This window comes from Bos grunniens, chromosome 10 (genome assembly GCF_055505025.1).
Source record: "Bos grunniens cultivar Pamir isolate PY7600 chromosome 10, Bosgru_T2T1.0, whole genome shotgun sequence".
Lineage (NCBI taxonomy): Eukaryota > Metazoa > Chordata > Mammalia > Artiodactyla > Bovidae > Bos > Bos grunniens.
In genome coordinates this window covers 282,208-308,873 of record NC_141174.1, presented here as the reverse complement: position 1 = coordinate 308,873, position 26,666 = coordinate 282,208, and the positions used below count along the sequence as shown (strand labels likewise).

At 43.4% G+C, this 26,666-nt stretch overlaps 1 protein-coding gene across 1 annotated transcript; it reads left to right on the top strand.

The window, feature by feature from the left end:
- Window positions 1-7,230: 7,230 nt before the first annotated feature.
- On the top strand, window positions 7,231-16,418 carry LOC147363826 (beta-2-microglobulin). Its single transcript, XM_086319071.1, has 4 exons — window positions 7,231-7,325; window positions 13,037-13,312; window positions 13,838-13,865; window positions 14,831-16,418. Exons 1-3 carry the CDS (start codon window positions 7,259-7,261, stop codon window positions 13,849-13,851), a joined length of 357 nt encoding a protein of 118 aa, XP_086175197.1. The 5' UTR covers window positions 7,231-7,258; the 3' UTR covers window positions 13,852-13,865; window positions 14,831-16,418.
- Window positions 16,419-26,666: the final 10,248 nt, after the last annotated feature.

Below are 26,666 nucleotides of genomic sequence, written 5' to 3'. Positions count from 1 at the left end.
GCAAATAGAAGGGGAAACAGTGGAAACTGGCTGACTTTATTTTTCTGGGCTCCAAAATCACTGCAGATGGTGATTACAGCCATGAAATTAAAAGACGCTTACTCCTTGGAAGGAAAGTTATGATCAACCTAGACAGCATATTAAAAAGCAGAGACATTACTTTGTCAACAAAGGTCTGCCTAGCAAGGCTATGTTTTTTCCAGTAGTCAAGTATGGATGTGAGAGTTGGACTATAAAGAAAGCTGAGTGCCGAAGATGTGATGCTTTTGAATGGTGGTGTTGGAGAAGACTCTTGAGAGTCTCTTGGACTGCAATGAGATCCAACCAGTCCAGCTTAAAAGAGGTCAGTCCTCAGTGTTCATTGGAAGGACTGATGCTGAAGCTGAAACTCCAATACTCTGGCCACCTGATGCGAAGAGCTGATTCATTTGAAAAGACTCTGATGCTGGGAAAGATTGAGGGCAGGAGGAGAAGGGGACGACAGAGGATGAGATGGTTGGATGGCATCACCAACTCAATGGACATGGGTTTGGGTGGACTCTGGGGGTTGGTGATTGCTGGGAGCCGGCATATTGCATATTGAGTGCATATTGCATATTGAGTGCAGCACTTTCCACAGCATAATCTTTCAGGATCTGGAATAGCTCAACTAGAATTCTATCACTCCATGGCAAAGGTCATGAGGAAGGAGGCTCGGCATATGCAAAGGCGGGATCAAGCCTCAGGATTCCCCCTGGAAATTCTCGAGCATCTACCCCCAAACCAGAGTCTGCCTACTTTCTGCTTTGTGCTTTCACCTACACCTCTGACTTTACGGGGGTCTGTCCCCCACTACCTCTCTCTGAAAAAAGAGTTAGCTTACAGCTCCAGTTAATAATTTCTGGGTGTGACAGTGTTTCAACCTACAAACTCCTTTGGAAATCCTCTAGCCTGCCTGAATAGGTTTTTCTGGCCACATGTGATTGTTCAGAGCCTCCCAACTGTGAGAGGCAGGAGATGTTCTAAACTGTCTAAACACAGATTCCTTTGAGTAGTTAAAAGATTGATTAGAAATTGTATTGGTGAAGGGTTTTTCACTTATTGGGCCAATGTTTGCTGCTAAGTCTCCATACTCCTTTCCTACTGTGTCCTTGGCAGTGTATTGATTGATATAATGGATGTATAGAAATGTAAGTAGTAGCCTCAATGTTTGTAACCTTGCACCCTTGAGTTAATTCTTTCCTTGATTGAGCCCACCTCACCTTTGCCCTATAGGAATGCAGCTTTGTCCAATGCTTTTTTGGAGGCTGGTGCCTGACTTTGGAATAATCACCTTTAGAGAAAAGTAAGTTTCTTAAAATGTTAACAGGCCTCCTGGCCAGAAGATGATGTAAATCACCTGAACTTTTGCATATGATAAGTTTGAAAGCCTGGCTTCGATTAGAACCAGGAACTGTTGTCCTTGCATGACTCCACCTCTTCCCCCATTATCCTCTATGCATAACTTAAGGTATAAAAACTACTTTGGAAAATAAAGTGCAGGCCTTGTTCACCGAAACTTGGTCTCCCCATGTCGCTCTCTCTCTCAAATTCTGGCTGAGTCTCCATCTGGAGCGCGGAACCCGCCATGCTTGCTAATTATGCCTGGGCTTCTAAGATCCGACCGGGGAGGCCTCAGTGTCTCCTCTCCTTCGGGAGAACGGAAGGACGCCTGCGGCCTACGTAAGTGGTGCAAACTTCTTGTCTTGAAGTTTTATTGGTCTCCAGCGTAAACCAAGCTACTCAGCCTCTTTTCTCCACTGAATTTTCCTATCCTCATTCTATTACTTTTTATATCTTTGATAAATATCTAAATAAATAGGTCACCTATGCTGTCTCTCCTTCGAATACCCTGGATCAGCCGGGGCTGGACCCCGGCAGGTGATGTACAGGGAGGCCTGGCGTGCTGTGGTTCATGGAGTCATAAAGAGTCGGACATGACTGAGTGACTGAACTCTCCTGAATAAATTAGTTACTGTGCTGATTTCAACTCTAGGTTGGTATCTCCTGGTTGGTAACCTGGGGTCTTCTTATGCTTTATTTTTCCTTACAGTATTTACATTTGCCACAAAGCTTGCACTCAACTGATATTGCCTGCATTTAATAGAATTTAACATAAATGATTGAGGATTACCATCCCCCAAACAGACCTAATCAGGATGAATTTGTAAGAAGGCAGCCATCTTCAAACTCAGCAAGTAAAAACATTTAATGATAATTCTCTCTGCATTGCAGAATCCCTGGGGTTTTAATTTTCTTCTTTATAGTTTTTAGATTGTTCCAATTTTCTATCATGTGTGTATAATACTTTTTATCTATGGCAGAAAAAAATAAATGTGGGTTTAAAACAATACCCCAAACTACTACACATTGTGTTAATAGTTCCTGCTTCTCTGCATCATTCGTATGCTTTTAATTCTTGCCCTGAGCCAAGCCACCCAGTGAAACATTTCCTGTGAACCTTCTCAGAAGTGGTTTTCAAGTGGATATATGAAGCCTTTCAAATCACATGGGCTAGCACTTGAATCATAGCTCAGAGTGAACATGGACCAGCGTCTTAATTCTCTGAAACTGTCTCTTCATCTGTAAAAGGAAGACCTACCTTCTGGATTGTCATGTAGTTGGATCAGCAGCCTCACAAACTTTAATGTGTTGACGAATCACCTGGGGGGTTGTTAAAATGCAGGCTCTGACTTAGCAGGTCTAGGATGGCCCCAAGGGTCTGCATTTCTAAGAGCTCCTAGAAGCGGAGCTGAGGTTGTGCTGCATGAACCACACTCTGATGAGTGACACAACATCTGCCAGAGCCCGGGCACGGAAGTCCTAGCTGTGCTCGTTCCTCTCCTTCCAGGGCGCCTGGGTTTTCTGGCTGCTTGATGAGCCCGCCTCAGAGAAGTGCTGACTGAGATCTCTTAAGGTGAACCCAACTCACCTGAGCTTCAACCTATTCCTATTTTCTCCCCACTTCAATATCCTTACTTTGTTTTTTTCTGTTCAAGGACTTCATTCTTTTTTGGCCTAACAAAGATACTGGCACCTATGCTTTCAGGTTATAATTTTTAATTAACTACTTTATTTTTGGCTCTGCTGGGCCTTAGCTGCTGCGTGCAGGCTCTCTCTAGTTGCGTGAGCAGGGTCACGCTGCGGTTCTGAGGCGTGGGCTTCTCGTTGCGGTGACTTCTCCTGTTGTGGAGCATGGTCTCTAGGGCACGCCCGCTTCAGTAGTTGTGACCCAAAGCTTGCGCAATCTTCCCGGGCCAGGGATTGAACCTGTGTCCCCTGCGTTGGCAGGCGGATTCTTAAAACGCTGGACCACCAGGCAAGTCCAGATTATTTTTAAAAGGTTATTGAGGTATAATTGATATATGATAAATTGCACTTAGAGTATATGATTTAATAAGTTCTACAGTATGTATACACTTGAGAAACCATCATCATACTCAAGATAATGACATATCCATCACCTGCCCTAAGTGTCCTTAAGCTCCTTGATGCACCCTCCGACCCCTGGATACCAACCATCTGCTTCGTTACATAGACTAGTCTGCCTTTCCTAGAATTCTAAATACAATGAATCATGCACATTTACTCTTTTACTATCTGACTGTTTATCTTTCAGCCTAATTATTTCGACCCTATGGATCATAGCTCGCCAGGCTCCTCTGTCCATGGGATTCTCCAGGCAAGAATACTGGAGTGGGTTGCCATTCCCTTCTCCAGGGGACCTTCCTGACCCAGTGATCAAACCCGCGTCTCTTATGTCTCCTGCACTGGCAGGCGTGTTCTCTACCACTAATGAAACCTGGGAAGCCTCATTTATTATCTCACTTTTTTCTTTCAGCCTAATTATTTCATCCATGGTATTGTGTGTACCAGTAACTCATGCCTTATTTATTGCTGATAGTGTTTCACCGTATGGATAGCTGCCATAATTTGTTTACCCATTTGCCTGTTGATGGAAGTTTGGCTTTTTTCCAATTTCTGATTGTTACCAATATAGCTGCTTTTAGCAGTTTTGTACAAGTCCTTGTATCGACATACACTTTCATTTTCTCTTGGGTAAACACCTAGAGTGGAGTGGTTGGGTCATATGGCCAGTGTATGATTAAGTTTACAAAACTTAATCTATTCTCCAAAATAGATGTACCATTTTACATTATCAACAGAAGAGTATGAAGTTCCATTTCTTCCACATTCTGGACAATATTTACTGTGAATAAACACAGTAAAAATTTTTTTAGGAAAGTCATTAGGGCCAAAAAAACCATTTCCATCATTCATCCTACTCATGGGAGATAGCACTATTGAGAGAGTCATTTCCTAGGCAGGTTGATAAGAAGTCTAAGGGGTCTGGAATTCTCAAGGAGGAAGAAAAGACAAACTTCCCCTTCTCTACATTCCTTAGGATTATATAACAATAATGTATCCTGCCTGAGGACAGTCTCTGGATTAAACCTTCTGCCTAATTCTGTTATCTTAAAATGTAAATTATGGGAGTAGGTCTGGTGAGGTCTTTACAACCTCCAGACATTCTTTGGATTCATTGGAGAGTACATAACTTCATTGCTAAACTAGCAAGGGGGTACTCTTTCTGCCCCCTTCTGATGCCTATGTCAGAAGCTTTCTCTATCTCCTTTATACTTTAATAAAACTTTATTACACAAAAGCTGTGAGCGATCAAGCCTTGTCTCTGGCCCTGGATTGAATTCTTCTCCTCCGGGGGCCAAGAATCCCAGTGTCTTCCTGTGATTCAACAACAATCTTTCACTATCGAAAGGCCATCTTTGTAGATTTCCAGAAGTTTGCTCTCATAAGAGAATATAAAAAATTGAAAAAAGCACTTTTCTCTGTCTTCACTGCTTTTTAAAAAAGTGTTTTTAAAATAGAATCTGATCTATTCCCTAAGAAAATCTATCTTGTAAGAATTTTAAGTATTACAGTATTTGTCTGTGATGTGGTAACAAAGGCTATAGAAGTTTCCACTAGCTCTCCTTCTTCCTGTACCCCCAGGGCAGTAGAAAATAATTCAACACTAACATTACAGGCCTTCAGTGCAGTTCAGTTGCTCAGTCCTGTCCGACTCTTTGCCCCCCATGGACTGCAGCACACCAGGACTCCCTGTCCAACTCCCAGAGTTTACTCAAACTCATGCCCATTGAGTCGGTGATACCATCCAACCATCTCATCCTCTGTTGTCACCTTCTCCTCCCACCTTCAATCTTTCCCAGCATCAGGGTCTTTTCAAATGAGTCAGTTCTTTGCATCTGGTGGCCAAGGTATTGGAGTTTCAGCTTCAGCATCAGTTCTTCCAATGAATATTCAGGACTGATTTCCTTTAGGATGGACTGGTTGGATCTCTTTGCTGTCCAAGGGACTCTCAAGAGTCTTCTCCAACACCACAGTTCAAAAGCATCAATTCTTTGGCGCTCAGCTTTCTTTATAGTCCAACTTTCACATCCATACATGACTATTGGAAAGACCATAGCTTTGGCTAGACGGACCTTTGTTGGCAAAGTAATGTCTGCTTTCTAATATTCTGTCTAGATTGGTCATAACTTTACAGGCCTTAAGAGCCTTAAATGAGTTAACAACAAACAAACAAAAGGGAGGGGAAGGAGTGTCATTCCTCATGACATTATATCTGACAATTATTCTTTTATTTCAAGAGAGCTATAGAGAGAGCTGGTAGAAAAAGTAGGTAAAGAGCATCAATAATCGTAGTAGACTCTTAGGATCACAGAACACCCAGTATGTGCTCCCTGGGGCTCTCTCTGTGCACATTCCCCTTCATTAGGTCTGTGGAGAGTAGCCTGCTTTCTTCAGTGTAGACACAAGCTCCACAACAGGGATTACTGAAAGGTCTGAAACTAGGGGAAAGGAATCCAGATGACATTTCTTGGGCTCTCTGGGGAAGCACCACCCAACTCCCTTCAGCTGCACACCAGGGTGATTTCCAAGACCTCTGTCACTCTCCGCCCCCAGGTTCACTTCCTCTTCCCGGTATTCCACTCCAGAAATGATCCTTGGACTCAGCCACCAGGTAACGTCAGCTCCTTTTTATGTTATCTACGGAGAGTGGGTTTTCTTAACGAGTCTTTGTAACACTGACACCCTCTTAGAATCTATAGGTCTAACTTCTTTGTGTGAGCCCACAGAAGATGCAACCCAAATTCATACTAAAATTGTCCAGTCCTCTATCTTCCAAGTGTCTCAAGAGCAAATGACATTAGCATCAGGCCAGTCTGTAACCTCAGCCTTTGTTTTCCTATCCCTAAAAATGTAACGGGGTAATTCCTACATCCTAGGGTTTATTCACGTATTCCCTCATATGTTCAGCCGTCCCTTCCTTCGTGAGTTTCACCAGCCACTCATCTGTACACTCATTCATTCAGTTCATCAAGTACCTAGTCCGTGCCAACCACCATTCTAGTGTGCTAATTCGCAGGGAGTAACGTCCCTCGAGGCGGTAGATACTCTGATGCTCTAAGCAGTTACTGCTTTTATACGAGTTTTTACCCTCAGTGGTAATTTCTCCACAAACCATCAATTACTTAAATTACAACGGCAAGATACGGACCAGAGTTTCTTGGCACAGACGTTCCGAAATGCCTTTCCTTTTTGGAACATATTCAGGAAGCAAGAAAGTCCTCCTTCATACCAGATGGTTCTCTGAGCTGGCTCCATGAGGCCTCGAGGTTCCTGGAAACGTTTCTTGCCCAGAGAATCCAGAAGACTTGCAACGTATTTCTGGGCTGGAATTGCGAACCGAGTTCTGATTCTGCCCAGTACCGTTCAGTCTCTGTCCTTACCCTTAACAGTTCTAGGCTTCAGTTTTCCCAACTGAAAACCAGGTGCTAGGCTCCTAACTGGCTGTGGCATGCATGGTAAGCAAGTCCCTTAGCCTTTCCGGTGCTGTTCCGAAAAGCGAGGGTTCGTCCACACTGAAGTTCTAGGGTGAGCGGTGTGCGCCGCAAGCTTGGGCGCGCACCCCAGATAAGAGGGCGCTGAAGTACAGGCAGCGAATGCACCGAGCCCAACCCTGCCTTCCTAAGCATCATGAGACTTACTAGAAAATGAAACTGAAAACGGGGAAGCCTGTTTCTAACCTGCCCCGGCCTAGTTCGCTCGGAGACTTGTGACGGCCCGGCGGGCAGGCTTCCGATTGGCTGCCTGAGTGCGGACTATAAAGGCGAGCGCCGAACCCAGCCGCTCACTCCGCCACCGCGCAGCTGCTGCAAGGATGGCTCGCTTCGTGGCCTTGGTCCTTCTCGGGCTGCTGTCGCTGTCTGGACTGGACGCCATCCAGCGTGAGTGTCCTCTCCTCTCTCCCCTCTTCCGCCAGCCCGTCCTGTCCCGATCACACCCACTCGGCACCCTGGGCACTAACCCTGTCCACCCCGTCCCGCTCCCAAGTTTTCCTTCCCAGCTCGGTGGAGGAGCACCCGGCTTCGTCTCGGGCGGTGGAAGCGGCGGGGTGCGCAGGGAGTGGGGAGGGGGTGCGACCCCAGGTCGCCAGCTTCCCCGGGATGTGGGGAGGGAGCCCCTGGCTCGCCCGGACGGTACCGCGTGGGTCGGGACGGAGTTCCTGGGTGCGGATGTGGTTCAGGGCGGGCGAGGTGGGGGAGGGATTCTCTTCCGCTGGTTCGCGGGGCTCTGGCTGCCCCCCGCGCATCTCTGGAGTGGGGGGCGGGCTGGCGGGTCCCAGAGGGCAGGGTTGCGGGCTGCGAACGGGTGGAGACAACGCGTGGGCTTTGGGGGAGTCGCCGCCAGCGTATGTCGGCCAGCTGGCATCCTGAGGGCCTGGAGCTTCCAGCAGGAGCCGGGCAGGTTCACCTGCCCCTCTGTACTTTTCCCCAAATAAGGGACCAAACCAGAATGAGGAATTTTCTGGCGACTTTCGTGGAATGCCTTGATTCTCGTCGTTAATTCTCTTGTTCTCCTTACACTTCGCTTTTAATAATAATCATAGAGGTCCCCGTTGACAGCTGTCTGTCCCGCACTCTGTGCTGCGTCATTTAATTGTGAAAGGGGTCTGCGATGTAAATACGGTGCCTATCATCAGAATGTCACAAATGCGGAAAGGGAGGCTAAAAAGTTGAAGTAAGTTAACCCCGCAGGGGATCAGTCGCAGACAGTAGAACCTGACCAGAGCCTTGGCCGGGTGGTGCGCCCCTTGGGCAGTCACTGGTGCGTTTTTCACAATCTTCTGGGGTGAGATTCTAGGGAGCAAGCTGGGCGGGTATGGGCTGTGACCTTTGTTCACAAAGGGCTTCCTCCTTTGGCTCCTTGCCTGGTTCTTTCCAATACGAAGTGTGTCTCTACTTTCAGTTTTGAGTAAGTGAAGGTTTATCAGTCAGAAAGGTTGTAAAACTAGGGCTGAATAATCAACACACTTACCCAGGTTGTCAGGGACACTGTGTTTAGATACCTTCTAAGTACACTGAAGCTCGGATTTCTCTTTCATGTGAAAATGGAATTTAAAATTTATTTGCCAAAAAAACACATGATATCTGTATTATCACTATTATTGATATTTTGTTGTGGCTATAGAATTCTTTCAAAAAATAACAAGCAGACACTAAAAAGTATGTTCATTAGAAAATTTCCAAGATAATACATGCCTGGAAAATACACCGGGGATTTCTAGAAGACATACAAAAAACATTTAAGTGTGATTCACTTTGGGAGGAAGAGGTCTATTTTCTGCTCTTTCCCTGTGTAGGTTTTATTTCAGTCTGGGTATAAATTAAGTTTTCAATTAAACTACAGAAGCTAAAATAACTCCCCCCAGTAAGTTAGGCCAGATTCAAAGTAGGCCTGTCTGACACACCTCCTCCTCTTCAGTTCAGTTCAGTTCAGTTGCTCAGTCGTGTACAACTCTTTGCGATCCCATGAACCAAAGCACGCCAGGCCTCCCTGTCCATCACCAACTGCTGGAGTCCACCCAAACCGATGTCCATTGAGTCTGTGATGCCATCCAACCATCTCATCCTCTGTCATCCCCTTCTCCTCCTGCTCTCAATCTTTCCCAGCATCAGGGTCTTTTCAAATGAGTCAGCTCTTTGTATAAGGTGACCAAAGTATTGGAGTTTCAGCTTCAAAATCAGTCCTTCCAGTGAACACCCAGGACTGATCTCCTTTAGGCAGAACTGGTTGGATCTCCTTGCAACCCAAGGGACTCTCAAGAGTCTTCTCCAACACCACCATTCAAAAGAATCAATTCTTCTGTGCTCAGCTCTCTTTACAGTCCAACTCTCACATCCATACACGATCATGGAAAAACCATAGCCTTGACTAGACGGACCTGTGTTGACAAAGTAATGTCTCTGCTTTTTAATAAGCTGTCTAGGTTGGTCATAACTTTCCTTCCAAGGAGTAAGCGTCTTTTAATTTCATGGGTGCAATCACCATCTGTAGAAGTCAGCCACTGTTTCTACTGTTTTCCCTTCTATTCGCCATGAAGTGATGGGACTGATGCCATGATCTTAATTTTCTAAATGCTGAGCTTTAAGCCAACTTTTTCACTCTCCTCTTTCACCTTCATCAAGAGGCTCTTTAGTTCTTCTTCACTTTCTGCCATAAAGGTGATGTCATCTGCATATCTGAGGTTATTGATATTTCTCCTGGCAATCTTGACTCCAGCTTGTGCTTTTTCCAGTCCAGCGTTTCTCATGATGTACTCTGCATATGAGTTAAATAAGCAGGGTGTCAATATACAGCCTTTTCCTATTTGGATCCAGTCTGTTTTTCATATAGAGTTCTAACTGTTGCTTCCTGACCTGCATACAGATTTCTCAAGAGGCAGGTCAGGTGGTCTGGTATTCCCATCTCTTTCAGAATTTTCCACAGTTTATTGTGATCCACACAGTCAAAGGCTTTGGCATAGTCAATAAAGCAGAAATAGATGTTTTTCTGGAACTCTCTTGCCTTTTCCATGATCCAGCAGATGTTTGCAATTTGATCTCTGGTTCCTCTGCCTTTTCTAAAACCAGCTTGAACATCAGGAAGTTCACGGTTCACATATTGCTGAAGCCTGGCTTGGAGAATTTTGAGCATTACTTTACTAGCGTGTGAGACGAGTGCAATTGTGCGGTACTTTGAGCATTCTTTGGCATTTCCTTTCTTTGGAATTGGAATGAAAACTGACCTTTTCCAGTCCTGTGGCCACTACTGAGTTTTCCAAATTCGCTGGCATATTGAGTGCAGCACTTTCACAGCATCATCTTTCAGGATTTGAAATACCTCAACTGGAATTCTATCACCTCCACTAGCTTTGTTTGAGATGCTTCCTAAGGCCCACTTGACTTCACATTCCAGGATGTCTGGCTCTAGGTGAGTGATCATACCACTGTGATTATCTGGGTCATGAAGATTTTTTTTGTCAGTTCTGTGTATTCTTGCCACCTCTTCTTAATATCTTCTGCTTCTGTTAGATCCATACCATTTCTGTTTTTTATTGAGCCCATCTTTGCATGAAATGTTCCCTTGGTATCCCTAATTTTCTTGAAGAGATCTCCAGTTTTTCCCATTCTATTGTTTTCCTCTATTTCTTTGCATTGAATGCTAAGGAAGGCCTTCTTATCTCTCCTTACTATTCTTTGGAACTCTGCATTCAGCTACTTATATCTTTCCTTTTCTCCTTTGCTTTTCTCTTCCCTTCTTTTCACAGCTATTTGTAGGGCGCCCTCAGACAGCCATTTTGCCTTTTTGCATTTCTTTTTCTTGGGGATGGTCTTGATCCCTGTCTCCTGTACAATGTCATGAACCTCCATCCATAGTTCATCAGGCACTCTATCAGATCTAGGCCCTTAAATCTGTTTCTTACTTCCACTGTATAGTCATAAGGAATTTGATTTAGGTCATACCTGAATGGTGTAGTGGTTTTCTCCACTTTCTTCAATTTCAGTCTGAATTTGGCAGTAAGGAGTTCATGATCTGAGCCACAGTCAGCTCCCAGTCTTGTTTTTCCTGACTGTATAGAGCTTCTCCATCTTTGGCTGCAAAGAAAATAATCAATCTGATTTCAGTGTTGACCATCTGGTGATGTCCATGTGTAGAGTCTTCTCTTGTGTTGTTGGAAGAGGGTGCTTGCTATGACCAGTGCATTCTCTTGGCAGAACTCTATTATACTTTGCCCTGCTTCATTCTGTACTCCAAGGCCAAATTTGCCTGTTACTCCAGGTGTTTTTTGACTTCCTACTTTTGCATTCCAGTCCTCTGTAATGAAAAGGATATGTTTTTTGAGTGTTAGTTCCAGAAGGTTTTGTAGGTCTTCATAGAGCTGTTCAACTTCAGCTTCTTCAGCATTACTGGTTGGGGCATAGACTTGGATTACTGTGATATTGAATGGTTTGCCTTGGAAACAAACAGAGATCATTCTGTCATTTTTGAGATTGCATCCAAGTACTGCATTTCAGACTCTTTTGTTGACCATGATGGCTACTTCCTTTCTTCTAAGGGATTCCTGTGCAAAGTAGTAGATATAATGGTCATCTGAGCTAAATTCACCCATTCCGGTCCATCTTAGTTTGCTGATTCCTAGCCTGTTGATGTTCACTCTTGCCATCTCCTGTTTGACCACTTCCAATTTGCCTTGATTTATGGACCTGACATTCCAGGTTCCATTTGTGATATTCTTAGGAAAAAACCCAGTGAAACAAACACCCCACCCCCTACCCCACCCCCGCCCCCCCACACATGCACACAAACCTGCCCATCTCCCTCAAAGGGGAAATGCCAGGGGGGTGAAAATGTGCTTTCACTACTGTAGTAGTATGTACAGTACAATAACAAGTTATTAGAAATTCAAATGCACAGAGGTTTCTGATTTATCTTCACTTTCAACTGTGGAAAAATATCAGGGCTTCATTGTATTTCCAACCTACCTCTTGGTACAACTGGGGACATTTTCTTTGATAATAGGATGTTTCTAGAGAGATACATCTGATCACAGTGGCCTGGCTAATAGAGAAATGGAGTTTATAATATTTTCTTTCTACATTCCCATGAAGTGTCTAGACATGCATTCCACTAGCAAACCCCCTGTTCTGTAGCAACATATAATATCGTCAACCTGGCAGAGTATGGAAGTCACTTGACCATGCTCATTAAAAATGCAGATTCCACTGTCACATGCATGACTCCACTTGGTCCTAATGGAGAGTATGATGTTTCCCGTTTGCCACAGTCCTCACTCTTCCCTGTTGTTCTTACCCAGCCCAACCCACTCATCTGAGGTGTTTTCCAGCCCCTGTAGGTGCTTCACTTTTGTTTCTTTGTTGTCTGGCTCCTGAAATCAGGTGCACATTCAGATAGAGATTTGTCATATACACTCTAGACATGATGAACAGGTTGTGTTCTGTAGAAATATACTTTGGGTTGACTCTGTTAGGAACCTGAGCAAGCAGGTAACAGTAGTTACACCTGCCATTTACCAAGCAGCTGCGCTGTGCAGGGCTCTGTGCTAGGCACCTATTGAGAAGTCTGGTGGGTGTGCATCTAGACAAGAGACCAGGAAGAAAGAAGTCAACGTGAGGCAAATAGTTGACGGGGCTGAAACAGGGTATAATCAGGGAGTGTTTTGATGTGGCCACTCTGGAGGGTGTGTGACGTATGAAGCTCGATCAGTAGACTGGGGCCAAATCATGTAGACTCTTGAGTGATATAGATTCTGTGTGCTGAGGAGCCATGAAGCCTTCTTGAGAGCCTCCACACACAATTCTTAAAAGATACAGCACAATGTCCATTGACAGAAAAAAATGTTACTAGAAATCTGCTAGAAAAAGCCTGGAAGACATGTGCAGGGGAATTATGTTGGAAAGATACTAAGTCGTGGTGTATCCCACAAACTGGAGGTGGCCTTTTGCAAAAACGGAAGGTCATTTGGCCCGAGGGAAGGTGGAATTGGGAGAAATGGGGGATCCAATATAAACATTTGGTGCCTGATCTAGCTTTAGACCGAGGTAGCCCCAAGTGGAATACTCTGCAATCTCATCTGTCTTTCCCTGCCGCTCCTCAGGTCCTCCAAAGATTCAAGTGTACTCAAGACACCCACCAGAAGATGGAAAGCCAAATTACCTGAACTGCTATGTGTATGGGTTCCATCCACCCCAGATTGAAATCGATTTGCTGAGGAATGGGGAGAAGATTAAATCGGAGCAGTCAGACCTGTCTTTCAGCAAGGACTGGTCTTTCTACCTGCTGTCCCACGCTGAGTTCACTCCCAACAGCAAGGATCAGTACAGCTGCCGAGTGAAACACGTTACTTTGGAACAACCCCGGATAGTTAAGTGGGGTAAGTTTTCAAGTTCTTTGGTTAACCACTGACAGTTGTATCTGAGCACAGCTGCGGCATATAGCTGCTTTGATATAAAAACATCTGCATACTGGGATTATCAGGGAATGTTATTAAAGCTCTGCATAGTGGCATCCTCTGAGAGAGCTGGGCACAGTGTGGTCGCTGAGAACAGTGGCTTCCCTGCAGTGAGAGCGGGGAGCAGTAGCACGTGCACAGGCACTCCCAAGGCTTCTTCCCTGTGGCCTCCTTGGCTCTCCTGACAGCCTCGGGCACACCCAGGACCAAGGAGGGTCTTCGGAAGGCACGGGCCTTGTGTGCAAGCCCTGCTATGGTAGGGCCCTCCAACCCTGGCATCCTCCAGTTCTCTGGATGGCTTGGGATCTCAGGCTGGTAGGAAAGGTCTAGGTTTTTCTTCACAGGCTCTTCTGCCATCTTTGTTTATAACAATTTTAGACTTTTGTAGTACGCAGTATTTCTGAAGTCAAACTTAACTGTTTCCTTTCTCCGTTTTCTTTTCCATAGATCGAGACCTGTAAGCAGCACCATCGAGGTGGGTTTCTAACCTTATTGTAATATCAGTATCCTGGGGACCATTACAGACAGCTCTAATATGATAAGCCTCACAGTCTGGAAGACATTAATCAGGGTAACAATTCAGCAGGCAGAGAAGAATCCCATGGGGTCGCATTCCCTGCCCCTGGGAGCAGGGGAGATGAGGAAGGCTGTAGTCCTGGGTGTGGCTTTCCCAGCATCACTAACGCTCTAAAGGGAGGACACAGGAGCTGCAGGTGTGGGGTTACAGGCAGAGGCAGCTGTTACCCACAGCACCTGCAAGTGTTTGCTCTCCTGCCATTTCCATGTTGGGCATCTCTGGGCCTTCAAAGGTGAACTGTCCCTCCCTTTGCGTGGCAGCTCTTTGCTAGATAGCCTGAAGAGAAGAGTGACATGGTTCTGCAGAGACACCATTCCTAAGTGTCTGGGCACTGTAGTTGGGTCTTGAAGCTCCCAGTCCAATAGAGGAGAGAGGTGGAAACAAGATTGTTGTAACTCAATGTAAAGACACTGTAACAGATGTGTTGCAGCTCTAGCACCTAACTCTAGCAGCATGAAACAGGGAGGGATTGGACTTCTCTGCCACTTCAGGTGGAGGCCAGAGGCAGATAATCCAGCTTTTCTGGGAAATTTTATTACTCAGTGTATCTTGGCATGGAAAACCTATTCAAATTTCCTATTGCACTGTAGGACAGGGAGGTTAATTTGCAAAAGCATCAGAGAGTTTGGCTGACCTGCCTAGCGTCACACAGTTACTAAATGTTAGAGCGAGGATCTGAACTCTAATACCAGCACTCTCTTGTCTAAGGTTGTAGGAGAACCAATGGGATAAACTAAATGGTTTGCAAAATCACCTGCAGTTTTATCAACAGAGATTTATACAGTGAAAGTTAGATAAGTTTGGTGGTGCTGTGATCTAAAATAAATGTATTTATTATTATTCCTTTTCTCTTTTTTTTTCAGATTTGAACATTCTTCATTTGGTATAATATCTGGAAAATTCTGTTTCCCTGCTCTTTAATACTGATATGCTTTTATGCTTTATGCACATAATCAGAAGTCATATTCATGTTACCACAAATACCTTCTTTATAATTTTACCTTGGGTGCTACATGTCCATGTTTGACCTTCCTAGGCAGGTGTCTGCAGTGGAGGTGCTGGCATCTTAGAGGTGGGGAAGACAGTTTCAGATTTAACATCAACATCTGGGTGTCTTCTGCATACAAAACTGGGTAATAAGATACTTATGCACGTTAAAGTAAGCCTCCAATTTTGTAACTTTGGTTACAATTTTGGGAAAATTTTGGAAAGATAATTTTTAGAGTTATGGAAATTTGTTAATTTTTAGAATTATGGAGATTGTAGATGAAGCATCTTGCCATATAAAATTTATATGTTATCTCCTATATCTGTTAGAAACTTGGTTGTGCCTGGTTTCACTATATATGTTGTTTCACTAAAACAATGGTAAAACATTGTGTGCAGCTTCTCAAAGGAAGAACAGCTGACTTCTCAATGTCAGTGGGATCCAGAACATAGCATAGAAAGTCATCATGAATGTGATGAAACAACTTCCTACCTAAAATTCTCTATTCAATAAAAATCTTTTTAAAAAAACGACTGCATGATAAACATTATTAGATAACTAAGATTGCTGCACCTGTCAGATCCTCACTAAGCATCTAAATGATACATTTGAGGCAGAGGGAAGGCCTAGTGAGAGAAAAGGGAGAGTAATAGAAATGTATCAATTTTGTAATCTAAATATAAAATAGTAATGGTTGGTAAAGTGGTTAGAAAAATAAAACACAATAACCTAAGTGTAGAAAGAGTAAACAATGTTAAAGTATTTGATGGACTTTTTACCCTGAAGGGTAAAGTTACAGACTTTTTGGTAATTTAAATATGTACAATATATTTTTGTGCTGTCCTCAAAAAGAACATAGGCTGAATGTTTAATATCCAACTAGAAGATGGCATAGGAGCTTATGGAGTGGTAGTAATGTTTTTTTCCAATACTCAGTGAATTTATCATAAAAAACTCATAGCTGGGGAAAAAGGCAAATTTACTTAGACTTATAAAGGTTTTCTTAATATACATAAGCAGACACATGCACTCATTAATAGAAGTCTATTATAGGTATTTTACAGGTAAAATCAGAAATAAGGATCTTTCCTGAAGTTACACCATAGAACTTCCCTGGTGGCCCAGTGGCCAAGACTCTGTGCTCTCAGTGCCACAGTGAGAATTTGTACGCCTCAACCGAAGTCCCACATGCTGCAACTAAACACCAGAGCAGCTAAATAAGTAAATACTTTAAAAAAATAAAAAAAGATGCCCACTGCCCGCTTTGAGTGATGTTATACTAGAGGTCCCAGCAGCAAATCATGACAATGAAAAAAAGTAAAAAGAATAAATATTTGAAGAGAAGAAACAAAATTGTATTACTTTGATGCTATATATAGATTATATAGAAATGTCAATAAGATATAAAAGATAAATTCTCTTATTAATCCTAATAATAAATTTGCTGGACAAAAACATAAAAATGCATTTCTTTGTACTGGTAACAAAGTAAATTAAAAATATGTAATTTATAATAGCAATAGACATAGTACTTAGATATATATAAATGGGCTTCCCAGGTGGCGCTAGTGGTAAAGAACCTGCCTGCCAATGCGAGAGACTTAAGAGACATGTGTTTGATCCCTGAGTCAGGAAGATCCCCTGGAGAAGGGCACAGGAACCCACTCCAGTATTGTCTGGAGAATCCCATGGACAGAAGAGCAATTTATGATAGCAACAGACATAGCACTTAAATATATATAAAATAGATACGCTATATATGTTCAAATAGTGTTTAAATGCACATGCCGATATAAAGCTAACAAAAGATGTCAAGCTTTTAATGGAAAAAGTATAATGTTTTATTGAAATAATGACAAAAAATGAGAGAGTAAGGTTATGGATAGGGAGATTAAGTATCCTAAAGACATAATTTTTTCCCAACCTGATATATAGACCTACTGTAATTATTTTAAAACATTTTAATAGGTTTTCATGATACTTGACAAGTTGATCCTAAAATATGGAAGAGGGTTAATGGAGGGAGAAAGATAAAGATGCTCCTGAAGAATAATAAGGTGAGAGATTTATAATTAAAACAGAATGGAAATGACTCAGGATGGATCAAGACCAACGAACAGAATAGAGCCCAGAAACAAACTTGTGAATACACGGAAACTTGATACACAAGGCATTTCAGATCAATCGTTAAAGGAAGGGCTTTTGAAAAAACATGGTGCTGAGACAAATGGCTATCAATATGTGGTGGAAAAATAAGTCCCTACCTCACACTATGGGCTTCTCTGATGGCTCAGTGGTAAAGAGCCCACCTGCCAATGCAGGAGACATGGGTTGGATTCCTGGGTTGGGAAGATCCCTTGGAGAAGGAAATGGCAACCCACTCCAGTATTCGTTCCTGAAGAATTCCGTGGACAGAGGAGCCTGGCGGGCTACAGCCCAATGGCATCGAAGAGTCAGACACGACTTAATGACTCAACAACAACCACCTCACACTATGCACAACTGTAAGTTCCATCAGAAGAAGAGCTAAATACCAAACAAAAATTTTAAACACAGGAAAAAAACCCCCCATTTTTATGACCTCAACATAGAAGTCACAAATTATATGCATATAGCTAAAGACTGATTGATTAATCTCATGCTTTAGAACTACAATACAATTAGACTCCATAAAAAAAGTAAAAAGTCAAGTCACAGATTTGAATATATTTGCCATACCTAAAACAAAGGATTTGTATCTAGAATATATCACACTACAAACCAATACAGTATTATATATAATAAATTAATGGAGTATGTATATACATAATGCAAATTAAAACCCATCATACCATCAGAATGACACAAGCTTTAAAAATCTGGATATGCCAAGTGTTGGGAAAAACATACCCTAAGGAGAACTCATTACATTGCTGGTGAGAGCATAAACTGATAAAACAACTTTGGAAAACTAGAGTATTATGTAGTAAAGTTAAATATGCACATGCCCTATGACCCAGCATTTCTACTACCAACATAGAGAAAGTCTTGCACAGGCACTGAAGTAGGTGTAAAAAACAGTTTATTCTGCAACACTCTTTCTAATGGCAAACAACTGGAAACAAAGCTGGATAAAAAAGATATATTTAGACAATGGAATGCTATACAGGTTGAAAATGAAAGAATTGTCCAAATGTCCTTATAAAAATGAACATGGATGAATCACAAAAAAAATGTTAGTGAAGAAAATCCAGCAAGTTCCCCCAAAATATCTACAGTGATTCCATTGTATACAAAATTAAGCACTGCCCAAAAGTAAATAGCATTATTTATATATATGTTTATATGGAGCAAGTAAGATAAATAATTGTTGTAGTGTTATTTACAAGAACTAAGACAAGGAAGCGACCTAAATGTCCATCGGCAGATGAATGGATAAAGAAGAGACAGTACATATGTGGGCTTCCCTGGTGGCTCAGATGGTAAAGAATCCATCCGCCTGCAATGTGGGAGACCTGGGTTCGATCCTGGGGTTGGGAGGATCCCCTGCAGGAGGGCATGGCAACCCACTCCAGTATTCTTGCCTGGAGAACCCCTATGGACAATGTAGCCTGTCCACGGGCTTCAAAGAGTTGAGCATGATTGAACTACTAAGTACACACTACACACACACAATGGAATATTACTCGCCGTTAAAAAGAATGAGATACAGGGTAGGAAATGGCACCCGCTCCAGAGTTCTTGCCTGAGAAATCCCATGGACAGAGGAGCCTGGTGGGCTACAGACCATGGGGTTGAAAAGAGTTGGATATAACTTAGCAACTAAACCATCATCATATTTCTATCAGTTCAGTTCAGTTCAGTCACTCAGTCGTGTCCGACTCTTTGCGACCCCATGAACCACAGCACGCCAGGCCTCCCTGTCCATCACCAACTCCCGGAGTTCACTCAGACTCACGTCCATCGAGTCAGTGATGCCATCCAGCCATCTCATCCTCTGTCATCCCCTTCTAATGTAAGTCTGGGAATATACATTCCAGTTCATTAGAAGCGGGTATTTTTTGATGGTAGTTTTAACAGGTGATTTACATTTTTATCTTTATTTTTACCTATGTTGTGTGAACTTTTCATAAGGGATACGAACTTTATAATTTGAAAAAATAAGCTAAGTGGAAAAGTTACTTAAAATACCAAACAGAAATTGCTGTAAAGAAACCAAAAGGAAAAAACAAAAACAAAGCCCCAGTTCTGCTGGCACCAGCATCATGGTCCAAAGGTTAAGTCCACATTCTTTTTCTTGGCACCAAAGTCCTTCACAGGCTCTTTGAACCCTCTATGTGAAATAGGTTGCTTTTCTGTAATCATAATCTATCCAAGGTATATGAACCAGAATGTCTGAACTCTTTGAGAAAAGAATTTTCCCCAGACCAGCCCAGCACCCAGCACCTAGTAAGGCGACAGTAGATGCGGGCAGCACCTGATTGACTGCTGTGAACATGGAGGCCTGATGGACAGGCTGGGGCTGGACCAAGAAGAAAGAAGCCGGAGCTTCGGGCACTGTTGTCCTGGAGACTAGAGGGCTCCTGCTCTCTGCATGGCAACCACTGGTAGAGCAGGAGTGGTTTGCCTCAGTGGGTGCGCGCTGGAGGAGTTGAACAGAAATGGCAGTGCCAGCTGGGCCTACATCCCCGGGGCTGCCTCAGCTCAGCCGGGGCCATGGCAGGAGGAGAGCACCAAGGCTCCTGACCAAGCCGGGGCCCAGCAAAGCTCCTCCCCTCAGCTGCTGGGCTGCTGAGAGCCCTCCCTCATAAGGGAAGTACCCCAAATGCGCCGTGTGGCTAGATCTAGTTAACTAACAGGTAAAGACAACACAGAAAAGGCAAATGTTTACACTGAGATAGGCTCCTGGCAACAAATGCCCGAAACTGTATGATTCTGGAGCCGTATGAATGTTTTTGTTTTTTTCCTTGCTGCTGTTATAAACTACCACAAACCTGATGGCTTAAAAAATACAATCTATCATCCTACAGTTCTTTAAGTCAGAAGTCCAACACAAATCTCCTGGGCTTAAAATTAAGCAGGGCTGCTTTTCTTGCTCGGAGAAGGCAATGGCACCCCACTCCAGTACTCTTCCCTGGAAAATCCCATGGATTGAGGAGCCTGGTGGGCTGCAGTCCATGGGGTCGCTAAGAGTCGGACACGACTGAGTGACTTCACTTTCACTTTTCACTTTCCTGCATTGGAGAAGGAAATGGCAACCCACTCCAGTGTTCTTGCCTGGAGAATCCCAGGGACGGGGGAGCCTGGTGGGCTTCCGTCTATGGGGTCGCACAGAGTCGGACATGACTGAAGTGACTTACCAGCAGAAGCTTTTCTTGCTGGAGAGTATAGGATATTCCATGTGCTTACCTTTCCCTGATTCTAGAAGTTGCTCACATTCCTTGATCCATGACCCCTTCTTCACCTGCAAAGCCAGCATGCTACAGCTCTCTGATCATGCTTCTGTAGTCACAACTCCCTCTGACCACAGTCAGGGAAATAAATTTCTCTGCTTTAACGACCTCTGTGGTTATACTGAGCCTATCCAAATCATCTCTGATAATCTCCTCATCTCAACGTCCCTAACCTTAATCACACCTGCAGAGTCCCTTATGCTATGTAAGGTAACGTATTGAGAGGTTCCAGGAATTAAGCTATAAATATCTTTTTTAGGGTATGGGGGGAGGCATTATTCTCCCAACCACAGAAACGTCTATTATTGTTCATGATAAGTAGGCAGTTCTCTATATAAAGATCTGGACAATATCTGATATATTATGAACTAGAAATCAGCAAGTTCATTAAATATTTATAGAATGCCCTAATTTTGTAGAATCTCCATTGTTCCCAATAAATGCTGAATGAATTCTCTCTGACCCACCCCCCACCCATCATATCCTGGCTTTTGTGGGGTAATGGTGGGGGCTACTTCATCCACTCAGCTCTCAGGGTATTGAACAGCAGAGGGGAACGTCCCACCTCAGTTTTGTAGTCATTGGTCATTAGATAGATTTTTGGCTAATTTGATAAATAAAAAGTTGTCTTTTAGCAAACCCATTTGTGGCAAATTGATCTACAGTTAAAATCATAATAGACAACAATGATAATAAATAATGAAATAAGGGAAAATGATTACAGACTCATCACACTTCTACTTACTGGCCCCTCCTTTGTACCTACACTGGTCCTACTGTGTGTTTGATGCCTCTTGTATATACATCTCTGGCATTTTTTTCCCTGCTTGTTTTAAATTTCTGATTGGTTACTAAACAATTCTTCCTGGTTTCTTCACAGTCCTGTTTAAGGAGAAGTGTTTAGAAAAGTCCAAGAAACCAGAAAGTAGAGAGGAAAGAATCTGATGCAGGTTCAACATAGGAGGGGGTGGCCAGAAAAGACCACACACTCTGACTGGTCAGAGGCAGGTGTCAGTCAAGCAAGCTGGGAAGTGGGAAGGTGGGGCTTAGAGGAATTTGCCGAAAGGGAAAAAGGACATTTGCAGGCGATTCTTAGTTTTTGAGAGTGCTACATGGAATCCCAGGCAGGATCAAAAAATCCAAGTTTGAATTCTGCAGTTTGGCGTAGGTTCTGAGATGCAGACCCAAGGGCCTATGAAGGGAAAACACCCAAGACAGGAGGCTGTGCCAGTAGCTTAGTTACTGGTGCAGTGGTCCCCAGGCATGGTGCCTAAGCCTTGGCTCCTGGGGTTGTCCCGTGCCCCACAGTGACAGGGAGCCTTGGCTTCAGCATTTACCTAACTTCACTCCACATCCAAGCTGAGGACTGAGGCTAACTCTAACTCTCTTTATGCTTTTAGTGGACACTGAGTTCTGAACACCTAATAAGAGCAGGCTCTGTAGTTATAACTTAAAAATTCATCACCTTCTAAATTGTATACAATATTTCAATATATCTATGAAGGGATGGGCTTCCTAGCTGGCACTAGTGGTAAAGCACCTGCCTGCCAGTGCAGGAGATGTAAGACACACAGGTTAGATCCCTGGGTCAGGAAGATCCCCTGGAGAAGGAAATGGCAACGCACACCAGTATTCTCGCCTGGAGAATCCCATGGACAGAGGAGCCTGGTGGGCTACAGTCCACAGGGTTACAAAGAGTCAGACACAACTTAGCATGCAGGCAAATGAAGGGATAGGCACCACAGCTGAACTGTTTCCTGTGGGGAGGCGAGAGGGAGGAGCAGACACAGGAGGGCAACTCTCACTTTCACTCAGTAGACCTCTGAGTTATTGCATTTTGGCAGCAGACATCCATCATGTATTGGAATTGTAATTAAAAATAAGAAGTATTCAGTACTTGCAACACTGTGGTTACTACTCTTTAGTTTTGTACTGCTTAATTTATTTTATACCCAGTCAGTATGATTTTCCAATGAGATCACATTGGCAGTTGGAAGAGTGTGGTGGTTACACACAAGCCTGTGGGCAGAGATTCCTCAGCAACCAGATCCTTCACCTGTCTCAACTTTAGTCTGCCCAGATAACTCTGTCTCAATTCGTGATAACAGTACTAGGCTTCCCGGGATTTTGCCAGGTTTTTCTAGTCCTTGGTATGGCTTCTAACTCTCAGGAAACAACACTCCCCTCTGTGTCCCATTTCCTTTGGATCTGTTGTCTGTTATATAACAGCACAAACCTGAGAATTCAGTGAGAATGAACATCTTAGGTGGCTGCTAATAAGTTAATTACTGTGCTGACTTGAACTCTAGGTTGGTATTTTCTGGTTGGCAGTCTAGAGTCTTCTTCTGCTTTATCCTTACAGTATTTACATTTGCCACAAGCCTGTACTCAACTGACATAGCCTGTATTTAATGGCTCAGACAAGTAAGGATTCTACCTGCAATGTGGGACACCCAGGTCAATCCCTGGGTTGGGAAGATCCCCTGCAGGAGGACATAGCAACTCACTCCAGTATTCTTGCCTGGAGAATTCCATGAACAGAGGACCTTGGTGAGCTACAGTCCATGGGGTCGGACACAGCAACACTCACTCATTCAATGGAATTATCAGGCGAGTGTATCCTCCTCAGTTCTGTCTTGTCATAACAAAGATTTGGAGTGATGGACATTAAAGCCCTCAGCGCGTCACAGCTCTCAGGTCTTGGACAGACTGTGTTATAGCTCTTAGACAAATTAGTGTTATAGCTCCATTTTATTTAGAAAATAGCAAGGGACTCCATCCTCGAGGTGTGAGGGCATGCCGACCCAAAGACGTGAAGGGAAGAGAGTGGGGGAAGGTGCCAGCGTGCGGGAGAGAGAGAGAGCACACTTGCGCTCCTCTTTTTATGTTTTTCCTCCCCATGGGCCTGCCCTATGCAAATTGGGCTAGCCAGGAGTGCTGTTTGTTCTACCTGAGGTCCTCATTCCGGTCCTCGGAGCTTCTTTTGACCTTCCTTTGTTCTATTTTCAAGGGCTTTCCCCTTCCTTGTCTTTTAGCCACCACTATTTTGGACTCCTGTTTCCTAGTCTAACTACCTAACAGAATTTAACACAAAAGACTGAGGATTTCCAGCCCCCAAACAGATCTAACCAGGATGGAATTTTATTTTTTTATATGAAGTAGAGTTTATTTACAATGTTGCGCCAACCTTTGCTGTACAGCAAAGGGATTCAGTTATACACGTATAGACATTCTTTTGAGCAGGCAGCCATCTTTAAGCTCATTAAGCCGATTAACGATAGTCCTCTGATGTGCAGAATCACTGTGGTTTTAAGTTTCTTTATAGTTTTTAGATTGTTCCAATTTTCTATCATATGTGTATAATACTTTTTATCTATGGCAGAAAAAAGTAAATGTGGGTTTAAAACAATACCCCAAACTACTACACATTGTGTTAATAGTTCCTGCTTCTCTGCATCATTCGTATGCTTTTAATTCTTGCCCTGAGCCAAGCCACCCAGTGAAACATTTCCTGTGAACCTTCTCAGAAGTGGTTTTCAAGTGGATATATGAAGCCTTTCAAATCACATGGGCTAGCACTTGAATCATAGCTCAGAGTGAACATGGACCAGCGTCTTAATTCTCTGAAACTGTCTCTTCATCTGTAAAAGGAAGACCTACCTTCTGGATTGTCATGTAGTTGGATCAGCAGCCTCACAAACTTTAATGTGTTGACGAATCACCTGGGGGGTTGTTAAAATGCAGGCTCTGACTTAGCAGGTCTAGGATGGCCCCAAGGGTCTGCATTTCTAAGAGCTCCTAGAAGCGGAGCTGAGGTTGTGCTGCATGAACCACACTCTGATGAGTGACACAACATCTGCCAGAGCCCGGGCACGGAAGTCCTAGCTGTGCTCGTTCCTCTCCTTCCAGGGCGCCTGGGTTTTCTGGCTGCTTGATGAGCCCGCCTCAGAGAAGTGCTGACTGAGATCTCTTAAGGTGAACCCAACTCACCTGAGCTTCAACCTGTTCCTATTTTCTCCCCACTTCAATATCCTTACTTTGTTTTTTTCTGTTCAAGGACTTCATTCTTCTTTGGCCTAACAAAGATACTGGTACCTATGCTTTTAGGTTATGATTTTTAATTAATTACTTTATTTTTGGCTCTGCTGGGCCTTAGCTGCTGCGTGCAGGCTCTCTCTAGTTGCGTGAGCAGGGTCACGCTGCGGTTCTGAGGCGTGGGCTTCTCGTTGCAGTGACTTCTCCTGTTGTGGAGCATGGTCTCTAGGGCATGCCCGCTTCAGTAGTTGTGACCCAAAGCTTGCGCAATCTTCCCGGGCCAGGGATTGAACCTGTGTCCCCTGCGTTGGCAGGCGGATTGTTAAAACGCTGGACCACCAGGCAAGTCCAGATTATTTTTAAAAGATTATTGAGGTATAATTGACATATGATAAATTGCACTTAGAGTATATGATTTAATAAGTTCTACACTATATGCTGCAAGGAGAGCCAACCAGTCCATTCTAAAGGAGATCAGTCCTGGGTGTTTATTGGAAGAACTGATGCCAAAGCTGAAACTCCAATACTTTGGCCACCTCATGCGAAGAGTTGACTCATTGCAAAAGACTCTGAACCTGGGAGGAATTGGGGGCAGGAGGAGAAGGGGATGACAGAGGATGAGATGGCTGGATGGCATCATCGACTCGATGGACATGAATTTGAGTAAACTCCAGGAGTTGGTGATGGATAGGGAGGCCTGGCGTGCTGTGATTCACAGGGTCCCAAAGAGTCGGACACGACTGAGTGAACTGAACTGAACTGAACTGAACTGAACAGTATGTATACACTTGAGAAACCATCATCATACTCAAGATAATGACATATCCATCACCTGCCCTAAGTGTCTTTAAGCTCCCGATGCACCTTCTGACCCCTGGATACCAACCATCTGCTTCTGTTACATAGACTAGTCTGCCTTTCCTAGAATTTTAAATACAAAAAATCATGCACATTTACTCTTTTACTATCTCACTTTTCCTCTTTCAGCCTAATTATTTCAGCCCTAAGGATCATAGCCCACCAGGCTCTTTTGTCCATGGGATTCTCCAGGCAAGAATACTGGAGTGGGTTGCCATGCCCTCCTCCAGGGGAATCTTCCCAACCCAGTGATCAAACCCATGTGTCTTATGTCACCTTCACTGGCAGGAGTGTTCTTTACCACTAATGAAACCTAGGAAGCCTCATTTATTGTCTCTCTTTTCTTTCAGCCTAATTATTTCATCCATGGTATTGTGTGTACCAGTAACTCATGCCTTGTTTATTGCTGATAGTGTTTCACTGTATGGATAGCTGCCATAATTTGTTTACCCATTTGCCTGTTGATGGAAGTTTGGCTTTTTTCCAACTTCTGATTGTTACCAATATAGCTGCTTTTAACAGTTTTGTACAAGTCCTTGTATCGACATACACTTTCATTTTCTCTTGGGTAAACACCTAGAGTGGAGTGGTTGGGTCATATGGCCAGTGTATGATTAAGTTTACAAAACTTAATCTATTTTCCAAAATAGATGTACCATTTTACATTATCAACAGAAGAGTATGAAGTTCCATTTCTTCCACATTCTGGAAAATATTTACTGTGAATAAACACAGTAAAAATTTTTTTAGGAAAGTCATTAGGGCCAAAAAAACCATTTCCATCATTCATCCTACTCATGAGAGATAACACTATCAAAAGGCCATGTTTGTAGATTTCCAGAAGTTTGCTCTCATAAGAGAATATAAAAAAGAAGTAATTGAAAAATGCACTTTTCTCTGTCTTCACTGCTTTTTAAAAAAGTGTTTTTAAAATAGATTTTCTTAGGGAATAGATCAGATTCTATCTTGTAAGAATTTTAAGTATTACAGTATTTGTCTGTGATGTGGTAACAAAGACTATAGAAGTTTCCACTAGCTCTCCTTCTTCCTGTACCCCCAGGGCAGTAGAAAATAATTCAACACTAACATTACAGGCCTTCAGTGCAGTTCAGTTGCTCAGTCCTGTCCGACTCTTTGCCCCCCATGGACTGCAGCACACCAGGACTCCCTGTCCAACTCCCAGAGTTTACTCAAACTCATGCCCATTGAGTCGGTGATACCATCCAACCATCTCATCCTCTGTCGTCACCTTCTCCTCCCACCTTCAATCTTTCCCAGCATCAGGGTCTTTTCAAATGAGTCAGTTCTTTGCATCTGGTGGCCAAGGTATTGGAGTTTCAGCTTCAGCATCAGTTCTTCCAATGAATATTCAGGACTGATTTCCTT

What these genes read in the sequence shown, in the direction of transcription:
- LOC147363826 (XM_086319071.1), top strand. Translation starts at nt 7,259, where the DNA reads ATGGCTCGCTTCGTGGCCTTGGTCCTTCTCGGGCTGCTGTCGCTGTCT. An exon ending in TGGACTGGACGCCATCCAGC is followed by an intron (nt 7,326 to 13,036) that starts GTGAGTGTCCTC and finishes GCCGCTCCTCAG; the next exon opens with GTCCTCCAAAGATTCAAGTG.